The 22033-nt window shown below is 38.3% G+C and overlaps 1 protein-coding gene and 1 long non-coding RNA gene across 3 annotated transcripts; both read left to right on the top strand.

Moving 5' to 3' along the window:
* Window positions 1–702: 702 nt before the first annotated feature.
* On the top strand, window positions 703–21860 carry LOC100891370 (carbohydrate sulfotransferase 11). Of its 2 annotated transcripts, none has more exons than XM_003726227.3 (3): window positions 703–1756; window positions 18358–18500; window positions 20007–21860. In XM_003726227.3, the coding sequence occupies exons 1-3, from the start codon at window positions 1707–1709 to the stop codon at window positions 20930–20932; spliced, it is 1119 nt and encodes a 372-aa protein (XP_003726275.2). In that variant the 5' UTR covers window positions 703–1706; the 3' UTR covers window positions 20933–21860. The 2 variants fall into 2 exon arrangements, with proteins under 2 accessions (XP_003726275.2, XP_030830413.1); XM_030974553.1 differs by lacking the exon at window positions 703–1756 and adding an exon at window positions 14980–15100.
* LOC115919914 lies at window positions 3357–6404 on the top strand. Its single transcript, XR_004062051.1, has 4 exons — window positions 3357–3634; window positions 5132–5225; window positions 5669–5807; window positions 6365–6404. It is a non-coding gene; the product is annotated as an uncharacterized LOC115919914 (long non-coding RNA).
* Window positions 21861–22033: the final 173 nt, after the last annotated feature.

Here is a 22033-nt window from a genome sequence, read left to right as displayed (position 1 = left end):
AAATCACGACCATTGATTCTTGTTCAAATCGTATTGTTAATCAAATCAAATGCTGAGGTTTTAATCAGCAGTTGAAAGTGCTTTAACATTTACCACACTATACAGAACCATTTTCGCTGTTGGTCGTTGCGCTCTCTCTTAAAATGTAGTAGGCCTAAATCATGTATTTAACAAAGAGTAATTCGGTAGATCGCAAAGATTAATTTTACCGTTCAGTCCCTGTGTTCCCTCGAAATGTTGCGTTCCCCCGGGCGGTCTTGACCCACTCTTATATTGTTATATCACATTTATAAAATGTGTTTATACATGTAACACACATACCTACATAAAGGTGCTGCATTAGGGGGTTTCATCAGAAAACTAATCTAGTTTGGGGATGCAACAAAGTTTCATTTATATAATTGTATTGTAACCATGTACATGTATACTACTGAAGTTATAGATCATTGGACTATCTTGACTGGCAGTTCATTTTTATTCATTTACATTCAATATTTACAACCCCTGAACTAATGTGTAAAGGACCCTAATAGGAATAAACAAAAACACTGAAAGAGGTTTTTTTTTCTCTCCCCCACCCCACCCCTATTATAAGATTAAACAAGATCCATATCCCTTTATTCTACAGAGACAATGTAAATATGTGGCGACATAATCGTTGCTATTGCGGTATGAAGTCAAAGCTCAAAGGTTTCTAATAGGGGGTCATCGACGTAGCCCATGCAGTCGAGAGCAAAGTCAAACATTCCAGACAATCGTTTACTTGTCGTGAGCAACGCAAACATTGATCACTTTAAACAGCCTTCAAAATGTCAACACTTAACCGTAATAATATAGGATGTGCTTAATAGCTTTGCCAAGGAGTATAGCTAGGCCTTTCCTAACAAAATAGGCCGAATGCTTTGAATGAATGCTTTGGAGTCAGAAAGGGAATCGATATAGGATACAGGTCTACTTCTTGGATAGGTGTCTGTTTCTTCTATTAAAAGGTTGTGTATCCTATCACGGACATGAACTACAGATTGCAAGCGGTGTGAGGAGGAATTTTAAGGGAAAATATCGGGACAAGGGCGCTAGATGCCTCATGAGTACTCGTTTGGAATCCCTGGAAGTGCTTTTGATTGTCACTGGCATCATGATGTGCTTCTAAAGACAATTTGAAACTGTTTTTTAATTGTTAAACGCGAGCCCCTGGATTGTCTATTTCTTCTAGTCCTATAAAGGTCTGCTATTAGATATCGGGTTATTTGGAAAGTCGAGGGAACTAATCGAAGAAGAGGATAATACAAAACGTCAATTCACCACGTCATCATTAGCGATCAATACGGAAAACCAACTTTCGACTGTGAGTTTTTTTTTTAAAGGGTAGTGTGGTCACCCCTCAGTGCACACACGTGTCTGCGTTGTCTGTGAAGTCCTACGTGGAGCGGTTCTACACAACCTCACTCAAATGCAATTTACAAAAGGAATTAGGCAACCGTTCTTTTCTTCCCAAATTATTGATGAATACTGATCATTTGTGTTTATGCGGTTCCCCTACATGTACCAAGTTAGTGTAAAAAGGTGTAAATACCGTCACCCAGCTGTCGTAGACGCTTATACATATACGGACTGATATGTCACCTATTTTGTTTTTGTATTATTTAAGCATCACGCAATTTGAATATCATCACCATCATCACTGACACCTTTATATCGGATGACAAATGGATGTTGGAAGTCGGAAGTCTTGGATCTGCTGGAAGAATCCTAAGACGTAAGTATACATGGAGAGCATAATTCGTTGCTAATAAATTAAAGTGTAACTCGATTATTACGGATCCATAGGTCCAGAATATGTCCCATAATTATGTAAGTCCTACCAAGTAATGTGATATTGTATAGGGGAACATAAATCGACATAAAATATTATTTTGTTTAATGAATTAATAATTTGATTCAAGCTCATAGTAGGACAATCGACTTGATACATGTATGTGGTCGGTAATTGTCGTCGCGGTGCTATAAGGAGGCCAGAAAAGTGTTCCTCCCCCCCCCCCCCCCCCCCCAAGCCACTGAAATATTTGACGACGTAATTTTCCAATTTCCGGGGCAAATAAAAGAAGGAAAAAAATGCTCTTTTCCAGCTGATTGGGCGCACGACACGGAAACAATCCATGCAGTGGACTATAACTACTTGGATGTCCCCTTATATTCTTGTCGTAATGTCGTAATACGGAGGTAGACCGGGTCTAGGCACAAAGAACTCGACCATATGCAGCTTGATTGTAGGTTGGGTGATGAGCCCATTTATTTGTTGATCATCAGTAACACAAGTACATCAGCATGAAGAAAACCCTGCAAATCAATCAGATGTGCCAAACATAAATACAAGACAAGTATAGATTCTTATCAACATATATCTGATAGTATACAACAATGTGGGCGAGGTAAACAGACAGTAAATTATAACACTGTTGGTTTTAACTGTGGCATCACGCATCAATGACAATATAATAATTAAGACAATATCATTGTCTTTAATTAACACATATTATATGAAAGTGCATATTAAAAAAGCATTAATAAACAACATTACACCAATTAAACAATGTATGTATTAAATCATAACGTATTATAATTCCTACCCAAGGTCTCTGAAGATACAAGCCGGAGCGCGCGCCCGCCCATATTTTTTTTACACAACTGTTTAGCCATTTTCGCGAAAAAATTCCAAGAAGTGCTCTGGTGAAAGAGTCTAAGTCGTCAGCGCACTATGTGCAAGCACGTACACCCAGCTCAGGGAAGGGAATATGATAGAAAGGGGGAAACAAGGATAGTGGAGAGGATATGGGGAAGGAAAAGGAAAGAGAAGAGGATAAGTCAAAGGAAGAACATAGAAATACATAATTGAAGAGCTAAGAGGATCATAGATCTAGACTCAGGAAAAACAGGGAAATACATAGAAAGGAGAAAGGGATTAATCTATCAGATTAAAACAAAGAAATAATACATGACGAAGGAGAAACAAAGAAATACATTAAACAAAAGAGAAGAGGTTAGAATAAAGGAGAACAATATAAATACATAACGAAGGAGAACTGGGGGTGATAGATTGAAGGAAAAACAAAGAAATATATAACGAAGGAGAAAAGGGATAGATTGAAGAAGAAAGAAATACATGACAAAAGAGAAGAGGATAGATTGAAGAAGAACACAGAAATACATAATGAAAGAGAAGAGAGGATATATTTAACCCGAAACAAATAGTATGTACACATGTACAGCTCCAGCAATCCAACACTGCTTAGGGTAATGCTAGACTCTGTCTCTAGTCGTTTGCACAGTATATTTGACTGAAGTGGCTAAACCAAAGACGTTTAAATATAATTACTAGACGGAAAGCAGCACGCGCGGAAACCATGCAGACGAATGTGATTAGGCTCCGCCTCTTTTGGATCATTTGAAGACAAAATAAGCACCCGAGGCGGCTTTTTGATTGGATATGAGCCTCATGAATATGTATTTTATCGATAGTATCGTTTAAGAAACCGGATAATATATTTGACCTCATTGCGTCACTTTAATTATGCAGATTTATGCACGACGCTACTACACTCGCACAAACTGAGAAGAGTTAGTTCATTGAGAATGGGTGAGTAATTGATTGAAATATGAGTAGATTAAGTGAATTTAGTCATCAATTTTGAAAAAGCTGCAATAGTCTTCGTGATGTACGGTAATTTCGTTACATTTGGAGACAGTTCTCAACAGATTTTTGGGGAAAAGACTAGTAAAATATTGCTCTTGAAATTGCACTTTGATTTTCATCGTCATGAAGTAGTTTGACTGCGGCTTGCTGTCATTTCACCCTAGTACTCCAGTTAGGGCCCCGAGGCCGAGGGGTTCCGGCAGGCCCACTCCGGGGAATTTCGGTGCTCATTTGCATCAAGATCAAACTTTCTAATCAAGTTTTATTTGAGATTTGATCGTCATCATGAATCTATAATTCACCAATCACCGATTTAATTTAAATCTAGATTTAACGTTAAAGTAATCTACGAAGCATGATTTTTTTGATAATCCAAGTGGATTAATTCTTGTTAAAATCTTTAGTAGGGTACCGTCTAGGTCTAGGTCTAACAAAGTTAGATGTGGACTTGTGGCTTTACTTATCAATATCGGTGCCATCCGTTCGCTCAGTTGCATACGCGGTGCGTGTCAACTTTATTTAGACCAAAATTATCTGTGACCATTGATAATCAAACAACTCCAAATCCTATTCATTTAGATGTAAACCTGAAACTTATTCTAATAAAATATAGACTAGCCTAGATCTAGACCTAGACCTATTTAAAAAACATCAACACTAGGATTTGTTTATTTAATATTTAGATTTTGTGTGGGTCCAGCGTGCTTGTCAAGTTGTCTAGAGCCTAACGTTAGATCTAGACCCTAGCTATCAGTGGCGTACGCAGGATTTTTTCAAGGGGGGGGGGGGGGGTTAACATTTTGAAATCGGGCCAAAAACTTTGCAACAACTCAGCCAGCCGCTGAATAAGGGGGGGGGGGGGGAGTCATCTTTTTTAGGTCATCCATTAGGATTTTTTTTTTTTTTATTTAAACAAAAATCAACACTAAAAAAAAGGGGGGGGGGGGTTCCAGAAAAAACATACATATAAAAAAGCTCAAGGGGGGGGGGGGGGGGGGGTTAACCCCAACCCCGCCCCCCCCCCTGCATACGCACCTGACCCCTATTAATTCTTTTAATATATTAGAGAGATTTTTTCTTCTCCAAGTTGTGCAGTTCATGTTGATAAATCTATTTGTGTAAGAGAAGACCCCTACTAGTCCACAATTATGTTTACTTATGTAGTCCAATTCTTCTTGTCTTAATAAACCAATTTTACTTAAGACTACTTTATACTATAGGCCATATAAAGCACTTTTTGAAGCACAAGTTTAATCTTCCATTTAATTTTAATTTGTACTGTGGTCCATTAAATTGGAATGTTGATTTCCACACCATATTAAAATTAAGGCCAACCATGACATGAAAAATAGTTAATATGCTAGATCTATTTTATTTTGTTATGGAGAAAGGGACGCCTTGATTGTCATATCGATTTTTTTTAAATTTTTGTTCCAACAGAATGAAACTGATGAAGATCTGGAAGGAGTTAACTGATGAGTGGACATTAAAACATTTCTTATATTTGCAAGATGAAGCAGAAAGTCCCATGCAGGTAAAATGTTCAGGCTATTTAGCACACAAATATTAAATGACCACCTATTAATTCACTAAAAAGGAAATGGAACTAAGTTTTTGTTGACAGCGTATATTGTGGAGGTATATTTTATTCTAGTTCTGCACTTAGCACACAAATATTGATATCTTTCCTTTCTTTGTTTACAAAGGAAATTTGTCCTTATTTACAGGAGGTCCTGTGTGTAAAAGAACCATATCTAATGCACATTCAAAGCACTACATGATCATACATGTAGGGTATACACAGAACCCCTCATCACTTTTTTTTGTAAGTGGTCCTTTCACTTCTTGAGCAATTAAGATGACGAAGAACACAAAATAAAATTAAAGAAAGTCTGTTAATAGGATGTATTATGGTTGATGTATATCCATTATTATCGCTTTTAAATTGAAGTACCTACATTGTTTTCTCTCATGTAGGATGATGCTTCTCTACAGTGGACGATGAAGGCATGCTGGTTTACAAACTCAGGAGAGGAACAAAGAACAGATATTGAAGGATCATATCTAGAAATGCGGGCCTACTACACTTCATACAAGCAAGTGTGCTAATATACATGTAGGTACCCCAAATAAACTATTTTGGAACACATATCATGCAGAAAGTTATAGATCTGACAAACATATTTTTCATTGTCCGTTGACTTGTAAAAGAATACTTGACTGAATATCACAATTGTGATTTAGATTAAAAATAAAATGTCAATATAGATGAAATAAAAGTCTACATAATGTATGTTGCAGTTGCATTATTTCCAGTACATTCTCTGTTCCAAGTTGTTTGGTCATTTTATGTCCCATACTTAACTGAGTATTATTCAATTATGAGCACAAGTTTACATTACAAGTACATTGTACATGTATTACTTATTTCATACCTTGTCTGATCCAAGCTCTAGCAGGCCTATCGTCTTAATGGAATCATCAGAAATAATCTAACATGAGCAGTAACTAGTCTTGTAGGAAAAATAGTTTAGGTTTGCCCACTAGAACTCCAAGTGAATTTTAGTCCTTCCTCTTTTTTGTCAGGGCAGGTATCAGGGTGTATGTTATTATTTATTAATCATTGTTGATTTTCTTATACACTGTATCTTATTTTATTTTTCCATTCAACAGACTTGGGTTATCATTACAGCCCTTTCTTCTGAAAACTAGGCTACAACTTTATTGATGAATGCAGAAGACATCTACATGGGACTACCTCTTAAAGATGCCACCCTCATATAATGAAAGAAGACAGTAGAGATGGGTTTAAACTTGAACATTTACATACTATTTATTTGTTACTTGTATTATATGTTTGTAGAATACCACACACAAAACTAATGAATTTATCACCTTGTCAACATTCAAATAATTAAAGATAAACTAATCATCAGTGAATAAACATTAACATTTTAACAATGTCAACTACCATCTTATAGGATGAAACTGAGGACTGGGCAGAAAGAAATTTCCTTGAAAATTGAGTGATAAAGATCAGTCTAAATCAAAGATTGAATTAATCAATGATATTTTAATTGTAATTATACATGTTTAAATTCATTTACCTCTATGGACTTCTGTATTAGAAGTTTTTTAGATTATTATATTATTGCTGCTTCAAGTATTGTATGTAAGAAGGTTTGAAAGACAACCCTCTAAATGCACTAAATATGAAAACTGCTAATCATCCATGACTTTCGTATCCAAACTGCTAATTTTAATAGAATCATGTTTTTATACTTCCTAGCTAAAGAAAAAACATGGGGGGGGGGGGGGCTTGCTATCCTCTTGTTGTTTCTACATGGACCATGTAACAGGTTGCAAAAGTGTAAACAATATTATGTTTGTTATATGTTTATATTAGAAGGATTTAGAAAATAAAAACTTTTGAATTATAGAATTACTGTTGCTAGAAGTAATGGCAGTATTGATTTTTAAGGGAAGGGGGTAGTTTTCCCAGAGAAATTAACGGTATACCAATGTAAAATTAATACAAAAGAGAAAACTATTCTTAAATATAAAATTAGAAAGGACATGGGCCTCCTAACTAAAACCCTGGATACACTTCTGGGTCTTTTTTTTTTTTTCAAATTCGAAATTTCCAGTGTTAAATTCCATTGTCTTACAAAAAAATTATGTCAAGATGTTGAAATCAAACAATGTTTCACTTTCCAAGTTAACAAAATTGAATAAAATAATTAACATACTTTCCGGTCTCTCTGGTCTCTAAATTAAAAATGTTCAAAGCTCCTGCAAAGGTTGCAAAAAGGAAAAGTGAAGAGAATCCAATTGAAATGTGGACAGTAATGGAGTGAATATGGAATGGTTGATCATAGTTGATAACGAGTGCATGTAAATGAGTGGTAATAACAAGTACGACTAAAAGTGAGACGGAAAAGAACTGCAACAGGTTATTTAGTCAAGACAACAAACCTTCAGTTGCAGAAGATAATTTACGAAAGATAGAGAAAGAGAGAGAAAGGGAATCATTAAGGTACTACGATGAGAGTGGGTGGGGAAAAAACATCCACTGTGCCACATAATTTGTTTGTCTAAAATAAGGAAACTTTATACATCAGCATATTAAAAATGTAAAATCATAGCCAGAGAATGTGTTGTTATATGGCTTATAGCATGTTTGATTTAATAAACAAAAACAGACCCAGTTATTGATAGACTAAAAAGGGAATAAGATCGACACAGTATTTCTTATTCAATGAAGTTAAGGCCACTCCCCCATATCGCGATGCATCCTGGGTATGAGGGGTGGAGCTTAGCAAGCCTGAGATCTGTGAAACTGGATGGTTATTATTATTTTTTGGACAATAAAGAGATTTTCAGAAAAATTTATGCTGGAATAATAATAAGTAGAGGTGTAATGATGTTTTCAAAGGCTACTTAGTTGGCGTAAATATTCAGAAATGAATTATACACGCCATTAAAACCTTAAAAAAAAAAAAAAAAAACACCCAACAACGAGTGGAACTTAAGGTCCACTTCCCGATGCATCCTGGGTACACCAGCTGTTATACTGGTGATCGATAATACAAGTTCGAGCGCGTATTTCATCTAACGGTGATCGCATCAGAATATTCCACGCTGATTCGCTGAATCACTTGCGTTGCTAGCGCGCAGCGTGATGAATAAATTACCCATAATTCCGTACAGTAGATTATTTGACCTCTCTTATTACGCTGATACGCGCATTGTCTTTTACCATGTAGTGAACATCATTCCAGTACACTTTGCGCGGGGAGCATCCTACAGAATGCATAATTCATAAGGCTCATGAATTATGCAAGGTAGCTTATTTTGGCTTCTAATGGATCCGGACAAAATGGCGGAGCTTGGGGGGCCTGGGCTAAACAGTTGTGTAAAAAAAATATGCGCAGCCGCGGCGCAGCTCCCGGCTGCGAATTTTTTTTCCGTACTCGAGAGAGCAAAAATCCCATGTGCGCATGCGCGTGGACTTATGATTTCTCTGCTACTTCCCATACGAAATGTACATGTATTCGCATGTACTGTGCACGATTCGCGTTCTACGAGTAAACGATGGCATAGTAGTCTTCAAACACAGACTCTGATTTGCCAGTTTGACAAATCAATATGCGTATGTGTCGCGATGTGCTTATTCAAGTCTGTGTAGTTGTATGATTCAGACCCAGTAGTGCATATGGAAATACATTGCAACTTGTATAGAATGGTATAGTAGTCTGCAAGCACAGACGCTAATCTGACAGTTTGACAATATACTAGTAGTGTGCTGAGAAGTACTTTATTCAAGTCGCCAACTTGTATAGAATGGTATAGTAGTCTGCAAGCACAGACGCTAATCTGACAGTTTGACAACATACTAGTAGTGTGCTGAGAAGTACTTTATTCAAGTCTGCGTAGATGTATGATTCAGACCCTACTGGTGCGTGCGTTAGAAATGCATCTCAATGTGTAGAGTGTAGTATAGTAGTCTGCAAGGACATAATAATATATTGTGTATTGATGAGTAGTGATTTTATGCAAGTTTGTGTAGTTTAATGATTCCAGACCCCATGGTAGGCCTATGTATTGTGCCACTGCTCTCTCACACTCTTTCTCTCTCTCTCTCTCTCTCTCCATATCTCTCTCTCTTTCTCTCTCTCTCTCTCTAGCCCTCCCTCCAGTATGCTCGCACTCTCTGTATTACTTTTATTTATAATCATGGTCTGCTGAGAGCCAGAAGGATGTTAACTCTTAACACAACGAATGCCCTTTTGGCTCTGAACAAACCCACACACCATGAGGTCATTTATTGGCCTTCTCAAAACCGTCATTCTGTAATAATATTTCTAACTTTGGTCTAATAACTGTGCTTGCATACTACTATGCCACTCTATAAGTTGAGGTGCATTTCCAATACACGCACCAGTAGGGTCTGAATCATAAAACTACTCAGACTTGAATAACACTATTTTGTCAAACTGTCAGATTAGCGTCTGTGCTTGCAGACTACTATGCCACTCTGCAAGTTGAGATGCCTTTCCAATACACGCACCAGTAGGGTCTGAATCATAAAACTACACATATTTGAATATAAAGCACTACTCAAGACACTATGTTGTCAAACTGTCCGATTAGCGTCTGTGCTTGCAGACTACTATACCATGCTATTCAATTTGGGATGCATTTCTGTAAGCACTAAAATGTCTGAATCATACAACTACTCAGACTTGAATACTAGTACTATTGCTACGCACGATATATGCGTAATTGTTTTGTCAAACTGGCAAATCAGAGTCTGTGTTTGAAGACTACTATGCCATCGTTTACTCGTAGAACGCGAATCGTGCACAGTAGATGCGAATACATGTACATTTCGTATGGGAAGTAGCAGAGAAATCACAAGTCCACGCGCATGCGCACATGGGGTATTTGCCCTCTCGAGTACGGAAAAAAAATTCGCCTCCCGGCTCCCGGCTCCCAAAAGACAACACGTACAGTCCCAGACCACAATATTACAGCTTCCAGCAAACCTCGCTAGCATGTCATCTATAACAAATCATTAAAACATCCTTGTAGTATACTAATAACATATCACATAAAGTAACTCATCAATTAAATTATCATACAAAGATTCCATGCATGGGCGCTGCCATCTTTATCACAATATTAACATCATTCGCCCTCAACGGCGAATTCATTACAATCAATAATTCACGCACTAAATACACAGAACTCTTAAATACGTATTTAAGAGTTCTGTGACTAAATACAGGTAGACGTTAACCACTAACCATTTAAATGACAATTTATCTCAACATCATATAGAATAAATGTAATAACATTTATTTAAACGATCAATGTAATTTGATTAACTAGATACCATATCCCTATGAAGACACACTATTCTGACTAACGGAAGTTGTCAAGTACAAAATCAAATCTTCTTCTTCTTCTTCTTCTTTGGGTTAAGTCTACCTCCTTCACAGTTGAAGATTCTTGCAGACTGATGAGTGTGTGTGTGCTTACGAGAGCAAGGTGCATGGTGCAATGCTATTTACATGGTGCAAGTAAAAAGTTCCCGGACTTAGTTGCTGCCTCCCGTCAGGCATTGACGGAAGGCATTGACGGATGAGGCACATACTGTTTCTGATAGCAGGTTGTTCCAACTCCTCACAGTCCTGGGAAAGAAGGACTGCTTATGCTGCTCAGTTCTTGAACGGAGGATTTGGTAGCTGTGTGCATGGGCAGTCCTGGAGGGTCTTGTGACAGGGTTGATGTAGGATGCTGTGTCGAGTGCTACCAGGTTGTTGTGGAGCTTGTACATCATCACCAGTCTGTAGTTTTCTCTGCGTTGCTCGAGTGTGGTCCAGTCAAGTTGTTGGAGCATGGAGGTCACGCTAGATGTGTTGTGGTACCGATTGAGGGTGAATCTAGCGGCCCGTCTTTGTACCATTTCTATTTGATGGATGTGGTTTGCAGAGGAGGGATCCCAAACTGTAGAACTGTACTCAATGAGTGGTCTTACTAGAGCTTTGTAGGCAGTACTCTTCAGTTTTGGTGAGTTGATCCGAAGATTTCGTCTGAGGAAGGCAAGGGTGTTGTTTGCTTTCTGGCATATGCTTGTGATGTGTTTGTCCCATTTCAAGTCTGATGTGATTGTGATGCCAAGGTACTTGGTTGATGAGACTGCTTCCAGTGGTGTGTTGTTCAGGATGTACTGGTGTCGTATCTGGCTCTTCTTTCTGGACACTGTGATGGTCTTGCACTTGTCCGTGTTGAGCTCCATCATCCATTCAGAGGACCATTCAGCAAGCCTATTAAGGTCCTCCTGTAGTTCAAGAGGGTCTTGTCTGCCCTTGCATGATCGCTAGGTAGATGATGGCGTCGTCTGCAAAGAGACGTACTGGAGAGGTGAGCTTGTCTGGCAGGTCGTTGATGTAGTACAGGAATAGAGAGGGTCCGAGGACAGAGCCTTGAGGTACTCCTGAGTCGACGTCGACCTCAGGTGATGCATGGCCTTCTAGAACAACTTGCTGGGTTCGATGGTGAAGAAAGTTGGTGATCCATCTGTTGCTTTTGCCTCTTACTCCATAGTGGTCCATCTTGTGCATTAGTCTCTGGTGACCGACCTTGTCAAAGGCTTTGCTGAAGTCCTTGACAAGGACATCAGTTTGCAGACCTAGCTCCATATTCTTGTGGAGGTCACTAACGAATCCCAGTAGTTGTTGCTCGCAGGATCTCTTAGGATCTCTTAAATACATTCTCCTTCCAAAATAATCCTTATTTTCCTCTCCTGAAGGACATAAAAACATTTCATAGACACTTATCAAAGCTTACAATCTTTACTATCAAAGTAACATTTAAAGAAAACAACTTACTTCTTTCAAAGGTGTAAAAAGAAACAAGGGCGTTGCACGTTAAACAGACGGCCCGACACACGCATAACCTCCTTCGCCCATGACAAGATGCAATGTGTACCCACGTATCTGCTATGTCAGGCAGATTCCCGCGCCCAAATACAAAGACCTATCACAATTCTATAAACAAAATATCCTTCCTATTTTTGCTATTTTTGTACAAACACCTTTTGAATGAAGTAAAAATTAGTTATTACACATTATAAGCAATCTTATTCCTTTTTTTACATAGACTTACAATATATCAATAGTATTCTTCCTCAAGATACCAAAACAAACTTATAAATCGAGGAACTACATTTCATTCACCGTATTTTTTAAACGGCAGTTTTATGCAAATTATACAAAGTCATTTGCATAAGAAAAACACGTATAAATCCAATTTCCTACAGTAATACCAGAATGCCCAAATGCCTATCCTAGATGAAATAAGAATAGGAAAGGGGATAATAGAGGGAGACATGCACTTTCCCCTCTTCCTTTCCTTTCAACCGTTGGCATTATCCCAATCTCTATTGACAGGCACGGTTCGAACTGCATGGTTGCGGTCCGAGCTCACTATGAATATGACGGACAAAGAAAGAGGACAAAATATACAGTTCCTCATTCTACCCTCAATAATTGCTGTTGTAGACAAAGGAACATCCCTTCACTGCTTTTATGTAAAAATGTGTATGTAGTAATGTGAGATTGTTGCCTCCTGTGGCTGGACCTGGGTTTGGTGCAGGCTATTGTTCAGTGTGCACTCAGGCCTCTCTTGCAATGGCTTGAGTGCACGCTGGACAATAACCTGGGCTTGGGTTCGATTGCAGGAGGTGACAGCTTTCAAGGTGTAAGAGGACACTTTTTTTTGTTTTTTGGTCTCGAAATTTTAAAATTTGACATTTGGGGGGGGGGGGGGGGTTAACCCCCCAAACACCCCCCCACCCCCTGTGTACGCGCCTGGTGCAGCTGAATATACAATAGCGTCTACAATTTGGCTCCGTTGGGGGGGGGGGGGGGTAAGGTCACCTTTTTAGATCAGCCATGGGAATAATTTTTTTTTTTAAATACACTGTCGCTCATAAAGGTGGAATATTTTTTTTAATTCCAATTTATGGAATTATTTTAAAAATAATTTAAAAATAATAGATATAGATAAGAGTATACATTCTCAGATTTTATTGAATAATAACTTGCCAATGTGTGTTTTGCGGAACTGCTAAAGCATGTGTATGCTACTATGCTTATTAACTAGGGGACCTACGCTCTCAAGTCATAAATGACAGTAATGAGGATTAATGCCCAACAAAAGGGCACTAATATAGCACATCGACACGGTTTTGATCCTGGGGCCTCACAGTTACGAGGCCACTGCTTTGTCACTGAACCATGACTGTACGCAGCGGGGGCTAGGGTAGGGGGCAGTTTCCATAAATAAAAATAAAAAACAGAAAATGCAATAAATTTTCAATAATTTATTGCATTTAACCCCGGTGCCTAACATTAAAAAAAATTCTGTGTGCCCATGCCTTGAGCCATAATGCATGGCCATCCAGAGGATTTTGTTATGTTGGGGACCGGGGTAAAATGCAATAAATTATTGAAAATTTATTGCATTTTCTTTGTTTTTTTTAATTTATGGAAACTGCCCCCTACCCTAGCCCCCGCTGCGTACAGTCATGGTTCAGTGACAAAACAATGGCCTCGTAACTGTAAGGCCCCAGGATCAAAACCGTGTCGATGTGCTATATTAGTGCCCTTTTGTGGGGCATTAATCCTCATTACTGTCATTTATGACTTGAGAGCGTAGGTCCCCTAGTTAATAAGCATAGTAGCATACACATGCTTTAGCAGTTCCGCAAAACACACATTGGCAAGTTATTATTCAATAAAATCTGAGAATGTATACTTTTATCTATATCTACTATTTTTAAATAATTTTTAAAATAATTCCATAAATTGGGGTAAAACTAAAATATTCCACCTTTATGAGCGACAGTGTAATTTAAAAAATTAAAAAAAATCCAAGGGGGGGGGGTTAACCCCCCAAATACCCCCCCCCCCCCCCCCCTGTGTACGCGCCTGGTGCTGCTGAATATACAATGGCGTCTTATTTTGTTTACAAGCGACAAATTCCTTTATTTTTGTATCGCTGCATTTGTCATCAAAATAAATCCATGCGCGGGGTTTAGAGTGAGGCAATAGATTATACTTAAAGATAAACTTTAGTACTGGTAATGCGATTGCATTGTGAAAGAAAAGGTGTGGAAAGGATCAGAAAGAGTTGATCATGTAGCATGTAAGTATTGGTGTGCACTGCAAGGTTCTGGAGTCATCAAAATCATAATAAATTTGACCGAGTCTTTGTAAAGTAACAAGTACTCACATAGATAGCTATATATGGGACAACATACATGGTGTCGGGGCTAGTACTACCTTGATTTCTTTGTCTTTCTATGCTCATTACTCAGCCAGTCTACATTTTCTTCCAAAATTGTTTGGCACATGTCATTTATTTGTAATCTTGAACATTCAGTGTAAGTTTCGTTTGATTCTGTGAGAATTATTTTTTTTTTTTTACCAGTACTGGAGTTTATCTTTAAGACTGACGGTAGTGAAGTAAAAGAAAGAACTCAAGAGAAAATGAAAACACAGGCACTGAAAACGTGTGAGATGTCATGGGACATCGTCTGCTTGTGCAAATCATGTCCGTATACTGTGATCTCACACATCTCAGCAGCGTTTGGAGAGCTCTTCAGGTGCTATGCCGGGGTTGTATTTAAGCGTTTTGTAATTTATAACAATCATCACTTCGAATGTTTCCAAGCATTGAATTTTGATAACCTTGTCGAATCAAAGTTTCAACTTTGCAATAAAGAATATAAAGTTAGTTTTTTAAATCAATGAATATCTACTTTCACATTACTGGAGAAGACATTACTGCAGAGAAGTCACAAGTGGTGCACGTGCATAGTGGGCAATTGAGTTACATGTGAGTTAATCATTCGATTATCCTTATAAATGTTACATTTATGTATTGTTATATATGTACATGATTGTATCCTACTTATATGCTTGTTGAACAATTATTGATGTCCCTTTGGATATTGGCAGCATTTGAGTGTGTAATGGGTTCTTGGAATATGCGATCCTTTTTATAGTATTTGAGTGGCGTATGTGCATGTACACGAAGTGAAATCCTAAACTTGCACTTGTTAATTTTATTGGTGGTACGATGTTTTACGATTTTACACAGATTAATGGTCTATATAACTGAATTGTATGTATTCGTACCTTTGAATTTTGCTGTATGTTAATTGTTAAATATTACGTTTAACACAAAGACTATATTGTACAAGGGCGTACGTTGAAGACTGGCCTTTTTTAAAATATATATATAGTGTGGGTGGTGAGGTTTATTGAATTTTTTTTATTTGTATTAAAAAGATATTGTTTGCATTATGTATTGAATGAATCTGTTGTTACTTTTTACACTTCAACTGTAATTTAGGTTTTGCTTAAGTGATGTAAGGCATTATATTGTGAATAGATGGCAACCCTATAGAGAAGGTAGAAGACTTTGTCTTCCTTGGAAGTGTAGTCCCCTCTGTTACCAAAGATGTCAAGAGACGCACAAATCTAGCTTCCTGGGCATTTGGCAGACTGAGAAACAATATATGGACCAACCAAGATATTTCAAGAGCCCTGAAGGTCAGGATTTATAATGCCCTCATTCGTCCTATAGCTACCTACGGGTCTGAGACGTGGACGCTAAGGAAAACTGACCGGGATAAACTGGAGACCTTTGAGATGAGATGTCTGCGGACAATAGCAGGAGTCCATCTTCTAGTTAAAATCAGAAGCGTAGACATCAGAAAGTCATTGAAAATCTCCAAGACAATAAATGAGGAAATATCCAACCGCCGCCTGAAATGGTTTGGACATGTGGTACGTATGCCACAGGAACGCCTACCAATACAAGTCCACACCAATGACTTTACTGTGCCACGGCCACCGTAGGACGTCCTCCCCTGAGGTGGAAAGACCAAATCCGCCAAGACTCTGGATTAAGCCTGGAGGCTGCCCAACACCAAGCCCAGGACAGAAATGAATGGAGGCAGACCATCCGTAGGAGCGCAAGGGGACACTCCGTCCTGAGCACTTAAGTCAAGTCAAGTCTGCATTATTCAGTACCCAATAAACTAACGAAAAGGGAATACTTTCTTTCATGTATTTTATTGTCAGTGCAACCTTGTTTCCTCGTACCTAAATAAAAATAAGAGTTATGTTGTGTGACGAGTGAACACGCTAATACAATTTCCATTCACAATACCTCACACTCTTATCTCTACAAAGTCATGAAAATAATAGTGATGATTATTTAGTTGATACAATGTTTGAAGCTGGTCTATAATGAACTTATTTACTGAACACCTTCTTTATTGCTGATACAGATCATGAAGTATATAATTATGTAATTGGTTATTCGAATATTATGATGTTTTTAATTTACATTTGTTTTTACTCTTGTGTTTCTACAGGGGCTGTTTTGTTGCCTTCAAAAATAAAATAACCTTCCATTAACTGAAAAGCGTCTAAGAGTGAATTTATTGGCCTTTCTTTCATGTAAAACGGGTGTCACATGCATAATTCACCTGTTCTACACATTTTTACATAATAGCAGTGAAGGGATGTTCCTTTGTCTACCACATCAATTGTTGAGGGTAGAATGAGGAACTGTATATTTTGTCCTCTTTCTTTGTCCGTCATGTCATAGTGGAGTGCGCATGGAAATGTGGAAAGCGGCTGGTTGGGAACGGATAACGCCTGAATGTTTGCATTGAATACATTAATGGAGGCAAAATCTATATTTTCTCGTGTTTGGGTAACATATATTACTGGTATGCATTGATCAACATGCAAAGCTCCTTGTGTATTTAAGTATCATTTTTTTCATTGTCAGCATAAGCTGAAAGAGTACGTTGAATTAGAAGAAATACTAATCAGTTCTTTTAAAGCGCATAATACATTCTGGATAGCATGTCCCTATGCGCTTTACATAGAAAGGAAAGAATAAAAGTAATACAGATTAGAAAATCCACTTAGAAGCAAAAACAGTGCATGTGGTGTTGGACACTGAGTTCAGTGGTTTATGCTTTTAACATTGAATAAATACGTTATAAGAGAAATCTTAAACTTGTTTAAATCATTGTGATTTCTCATGGAATCTGGAAGTGCATTAAAAAAACTGAGGGATAGGCACGTAGCAACGAGGGGGGGGGGGGGGGGGGGGCAGGGGTACGGGGGGCATGTGCCCCCAATTTTTTTTGCAAGATCGGTTGAAATTTGTTTCGACCCCCCCTTTTTTTTTTTACCTCGATCGATTACATGTATGTGCCCCCCCCCAAAAAAATATCAAACTCTGGCTACGTGCCTGCTGAGGAGGCGTAAGTAAAAGAATGTTCACTGTATGTTTTAGTTGAGGTGGAAGCTAAGGATAATGAATAATGCTTTTATATACACGAAAGATCGTGGAAACTTCCCGTGTCAAAGAACATTGAAAAAAAAATCGCATACACATGATCAAATATGGTCGGGTTCGGTTTGATGGCTTGTTTTACCTGACTGCAAAGAAAGTATGTGCAAGTATATGCTTGTAAGTTAACGTCCTTCTCCGACGGACTTGAACTGTTGATTAATGCCTTATACCAAAGAGCACTAGCGCATCGACTTGGTTGCGAACCCGGGACCTTCCCGGTACGAGACCACTGCTCTACCTCTGGGCCATCTCGCCTCCTTCATATCGTGTAGCTATATAATATAATATTATTTAGAAAGGTAGTACTTTAGTAAAAACCTTATCACGATATATTATTGCAATTATAACACCTTTTCCCCCTCTATTTCTTTCTCTCCACCCTCTCTCTCCCCTATCTCTTTCTCTCTTTTCCCATTTCTCTCTTCCCTCATCCCGGTCTATCCCACTTTCTCTCTCTCGTCTCTGGTCCCCATCCCCTCTGTTTCCCGGTCCGTCTCTATCTATCTCTTTTTCCCCTTTCACTCTTACTTTCTTCCCTCATCCCATTCTCGATTCTGACACTCTTTCTCCCCCTTCCTCCCCCCTCTCTCTCTCTCTCTCTCTCTCTCTCTTTCTCCCTCTCTCCCTTTCTCCCCTTCTATCTCCCTCACACCCACTCTCTCTCTCTCTTCCGTCAACACTCCTCTCCATCTTTCTCTCCGTCACGATAGATACGGATTTGGTCTAGAGGATCTTGACCCCCTGTCGATGAGGAGAAACCTGATGAGGTGGTGTGCGTTGTGTGTGGTTGCCACGGTGATGATCGTAGCATGGGAGACGGGTTTCTACATGGCTTCAATCACACAGGAAAGAGGTAGGCCTATAACTCTCATCTCTACTACGCGACACTAACGTCCTCTGGCAGGACCAAAATATGTACAGGTCTACATTTGCCACTCCCCACCCAGGTGATGCCAAAAGATAGTCTATGGGAAGAAGTTCCTTGAATGCTATACTATATAGTACTAGCGCATCATCATGGTATAGATCGGCTACAGTGAGGGTAGTAGCAGTATAGCATTTTGAAACATGATATTAATTAGCGCTGTTTAAAATTTACATTGGGATTAGGATTAGGATTATGATAATGAATATGACTATATGACTTATGAATAAGAATATGAATATGATTACGATTATGAGTAGGTCTATATGGTATGAGTATGATTATGATTATATATGGCTATTCTTTATTATAATAATAATAATAAAAACGTTACTTATAAAGCGCTTACCACCGAAGTCTCTAAGCGCTATTAAGTAGTTGATAGATAAGTGAGGTCATTAAATCATTAGTTGATCATACAGTGGCAGCTCCTGGATTCCCTGACGAGGGGGTGGGCGGGGGAGGGGGGGGGGGCAGGTTGCGATTACTTGTGTAGACATTATTTTTGTGCTGGATGTGTAGTAAATGTATGGGGGATTTGAGTTGGTCGGATTGGATGTGGAGGGAAAGCACCTATGCCCTTACCTCTACATGGATCCGTTACAATTAAAGGGATAGTTCAGTTCTGTTTTCAGACCGCAAATGCCTTCAAAGTGCATTGTTATTGCTCATATTTTTATCTATGACATTTATAGTGCCCTTTTGGAACCTAAAATTGCTATGAAGGTAATTTTACACCCCAAAATGTGTGAAATTTAGCCAATTTTATACGATCATACCAATTCAGCTCCACTTTCAAAACAACACGGTGACCGTTTATTAATTATTTAATTAAAAATAACAATACATGAGCCGGCTAATTGTGGGTAATAGCAACACGAAAATGCCAACAAATAAGCCAATATCGGCATTGGCTGAAATACGACGTAAAAAGGCGTTATTTCGTTTTTTTCAACGGTTTTTTTCAGATTTTTCAAAATATCTAATATTTGTGGTGGTACACAAGTAATAGAAATCGTTATATTTCAGCCGTCTCTGAACCGATTTTGATCATACAAAGATGATTATGTCATTTTAATATTTTGTTCTTTCAAATTTGACACTCAGTTTTTCATTATCTCACAAAAAATATTTTGTGTAGCGCCCTTTGCAACAGAACCCAACTATCCCTTTAAGGCCCTATATATTTTATTAATCTGTTAGACGAATTGTCAATTTTTTCCCTCTTAAAATACATGTCCCATGTTTATTACCTCTGCTTAGAGAGACTACGTCGAATCATATGCATCTAGCAACTGCTATCCACACTGTCACATGTAAATAAAGCAGGCCTGAAACAGAGAACTGTGAAGACAGATGAGGTTAAGGACTGCTGAAAACAACAAATGAATGCCTCGTTCTTAATAATTATATATCATTCCTTTTCTTCTCCAGGAACATCCATGAAGTATCAAATAAGTCGAGCACACCGTGCCTCAGAAAAAGCGGAAGATCCGAAAGTGGTTGTCGAACGCAAACAGTCCGAGCGACGCTCCACATTGAGAAAAGAGTGCAAATTAGCACAGATGTCAAACACGGTATCAGAATACACAATAAAACACATGCTTGTTGTTGAAGATTATAATCTCGTCTACTGTTTCATCCCGAAAGTGGGATGCAGCAACTGGAAGAGGATTCTGATGGTGCTTGACAATCAAACAGACTCCGTCGACGGGCTAACGTCTGATGAAGTCCATATAAACGGAAAATTCAAATTTCTGATAACGTATGGACCTGAAGAACGAACACGGATTCTACGCGACTACAAGAAATTCTTCTTTGTGCGACATCCTTTTGAGAGAGTTCTCTCTGTATTTAAGAATAAGCTAGAAAATGCCAAAGTTTATCGCAACAATCGACATTTCCATCGCTTTGGGAGAGAGATCATCAAACGTTGGCGGCTCGGCGCCAGCGAGGCCGAGCTAATGACTGGTGAGAATTCGACATGGCCAGAGTTCGTACAGTATCTGACCCACACCGAGAGACGACGAAGGTTCGAAAAGTCAGATGTTTACTTCAGTGATCACTGGGCGGAAATGAACAAGATCTGTTCACCATGCGCCGTCGATTACGACTTCATCGGCCTCCTGGAGAACGTTGCTGAAGAGTCGAAATACTTTCTAGAGAAATTGGGAGTAAATGAAAAGGTGACATACCTCGGTGCGAATACGAGTAGACCCACGAATAGCTCAGAAGCGGGTGTATACGAAGGATACTATACCAAACTCCCTCAAGAAGATCTGATCAATTTGTGGGACATATTTAAGAATGATTTCACGTTCTTTGGCTATCCAAAACCATGGTTTATACCCGATTCGTGAAAATGTTTTTATTTATCCAAATTTGGACCATATTTAATTCGTTATGATTATTTACCATTTTTACATAATAGTTTGTGGGTTGCGATGCGAATAAAAATCATTGGGATCATCAGGAAACACACTAAATTAATTAATTAATTTATTTTATTTTATTTATTTATTTCTGCATGGGTCAACAGTTTACATAGTATGATCATGGTCATCACGGTAGTAAACACTAGATTAATGACGATCATAAGTCATATGCAATTGTAAATAATACAGAAGCATACAGAGTAAATGGCATGATTTCAGGAGAACAGTGGAAGTCATTCATACTAGATATAAAAAAAAATAACTAGGGACCCAGAAGTGATCATTGAGGAAGGCCGAAAAATATCATTAATCGTCAATGAGACTCTTGACCAGTGATCTGTGATTCTATGTAACATACATTTTTCTGTCGGTGCAGTAATCACTGAACCACTCCAAGCCCTTTCATCAAATCCCATAGTAGAATAATCTGTGCAGTAAAATATGGTTATGGTATCAAAATCCTTGGGAAAATCTAGGAAAACATTAGCAGTATGAAATGCATAATTTATATATGGGACTAATTTGTCAATTAACACGAGTAAAGGATGAGTTGTTGAGAAATTAGTAAGAAGCCTCACGTTAACTTTTTGTTAACTTTTACAGTATATCAGAAATAAATGTTATAAGTGAAATAATGTGGTAGAGTACCGAAATCTCGGGCGTTTCCTTTCTTACAAATTTAAGTGACCTACGCAAATGGCAAATTGTTGATACATTACTACTGAGGTTATCAATAGATTCATGATGAGTAGTAATATTATTTCCCCAATTATTTGTTCACATACAAACTTTTTTGTTCATTAAAACTATCCATTAACCCTTACTGTATAATGGGCTATTTTGACTAACTGGGGGGGGGGGGGGGGGGGCTTCCAATCCCCCCCCCCCTATGATCTCGGCCGCCAAATGTCCTAATATGCAAATTGTTGTCGTTAGAGTCTAATTAAGTATGCAAAATGCTAATTTTATGCATTTTACAGAAAACTCTACATATTTGTTTTTAGACTTGTGAAGAATCTTGAAAAT

This window comes from Strongylocentrotus purpuratus, unplaced genomic scaffold, assembly GCF_000002235.5.
Source record: "Strongylocentrotus purpuratus isolate Spur 01 unplaced genomic scaffold, Spur_5.0 spur5_scaffold_7, whole genome shotgun sequence".
Taxonomy (NCBI): Eukaryota; Metazoa; Echinodermata; class Echinoidea; order Camarodonta; family Strongylocentrotidae; genus Strongylocentrotus; species Strongylocentrotus purpuratus.
The sequence above is the reverse complement of the archived record's forward strand: the minus strand, read 5'-3'. Positions and strand labels throughout refer to the sequence as shown.

Excerpts from the sequence above, each read along its gene's own strand:
- LOC100891370 (XM_030974553.1), top strand. The coding sequence starts at position 15,012 with ATGAATATCTACTTTCACATTACTGGAGAAGACATTACTGCAGAGAAG. Across the intron at positions 15,101-18,357 it reads AGTGGGCAATTGAGTTACAT|ATACGGATTTGGTCTAGAGG; the intron begins GTGAGTTAATCA and ends CCGTCACGATAG. Across the intron at positions 18,501-20,006 it reads TTCAATCACACAGGAAAGAG|GAACATCCATGAAGTATCAA; the intron begins GTAGGCCTATAA and ends TTTCTTCTCCAG.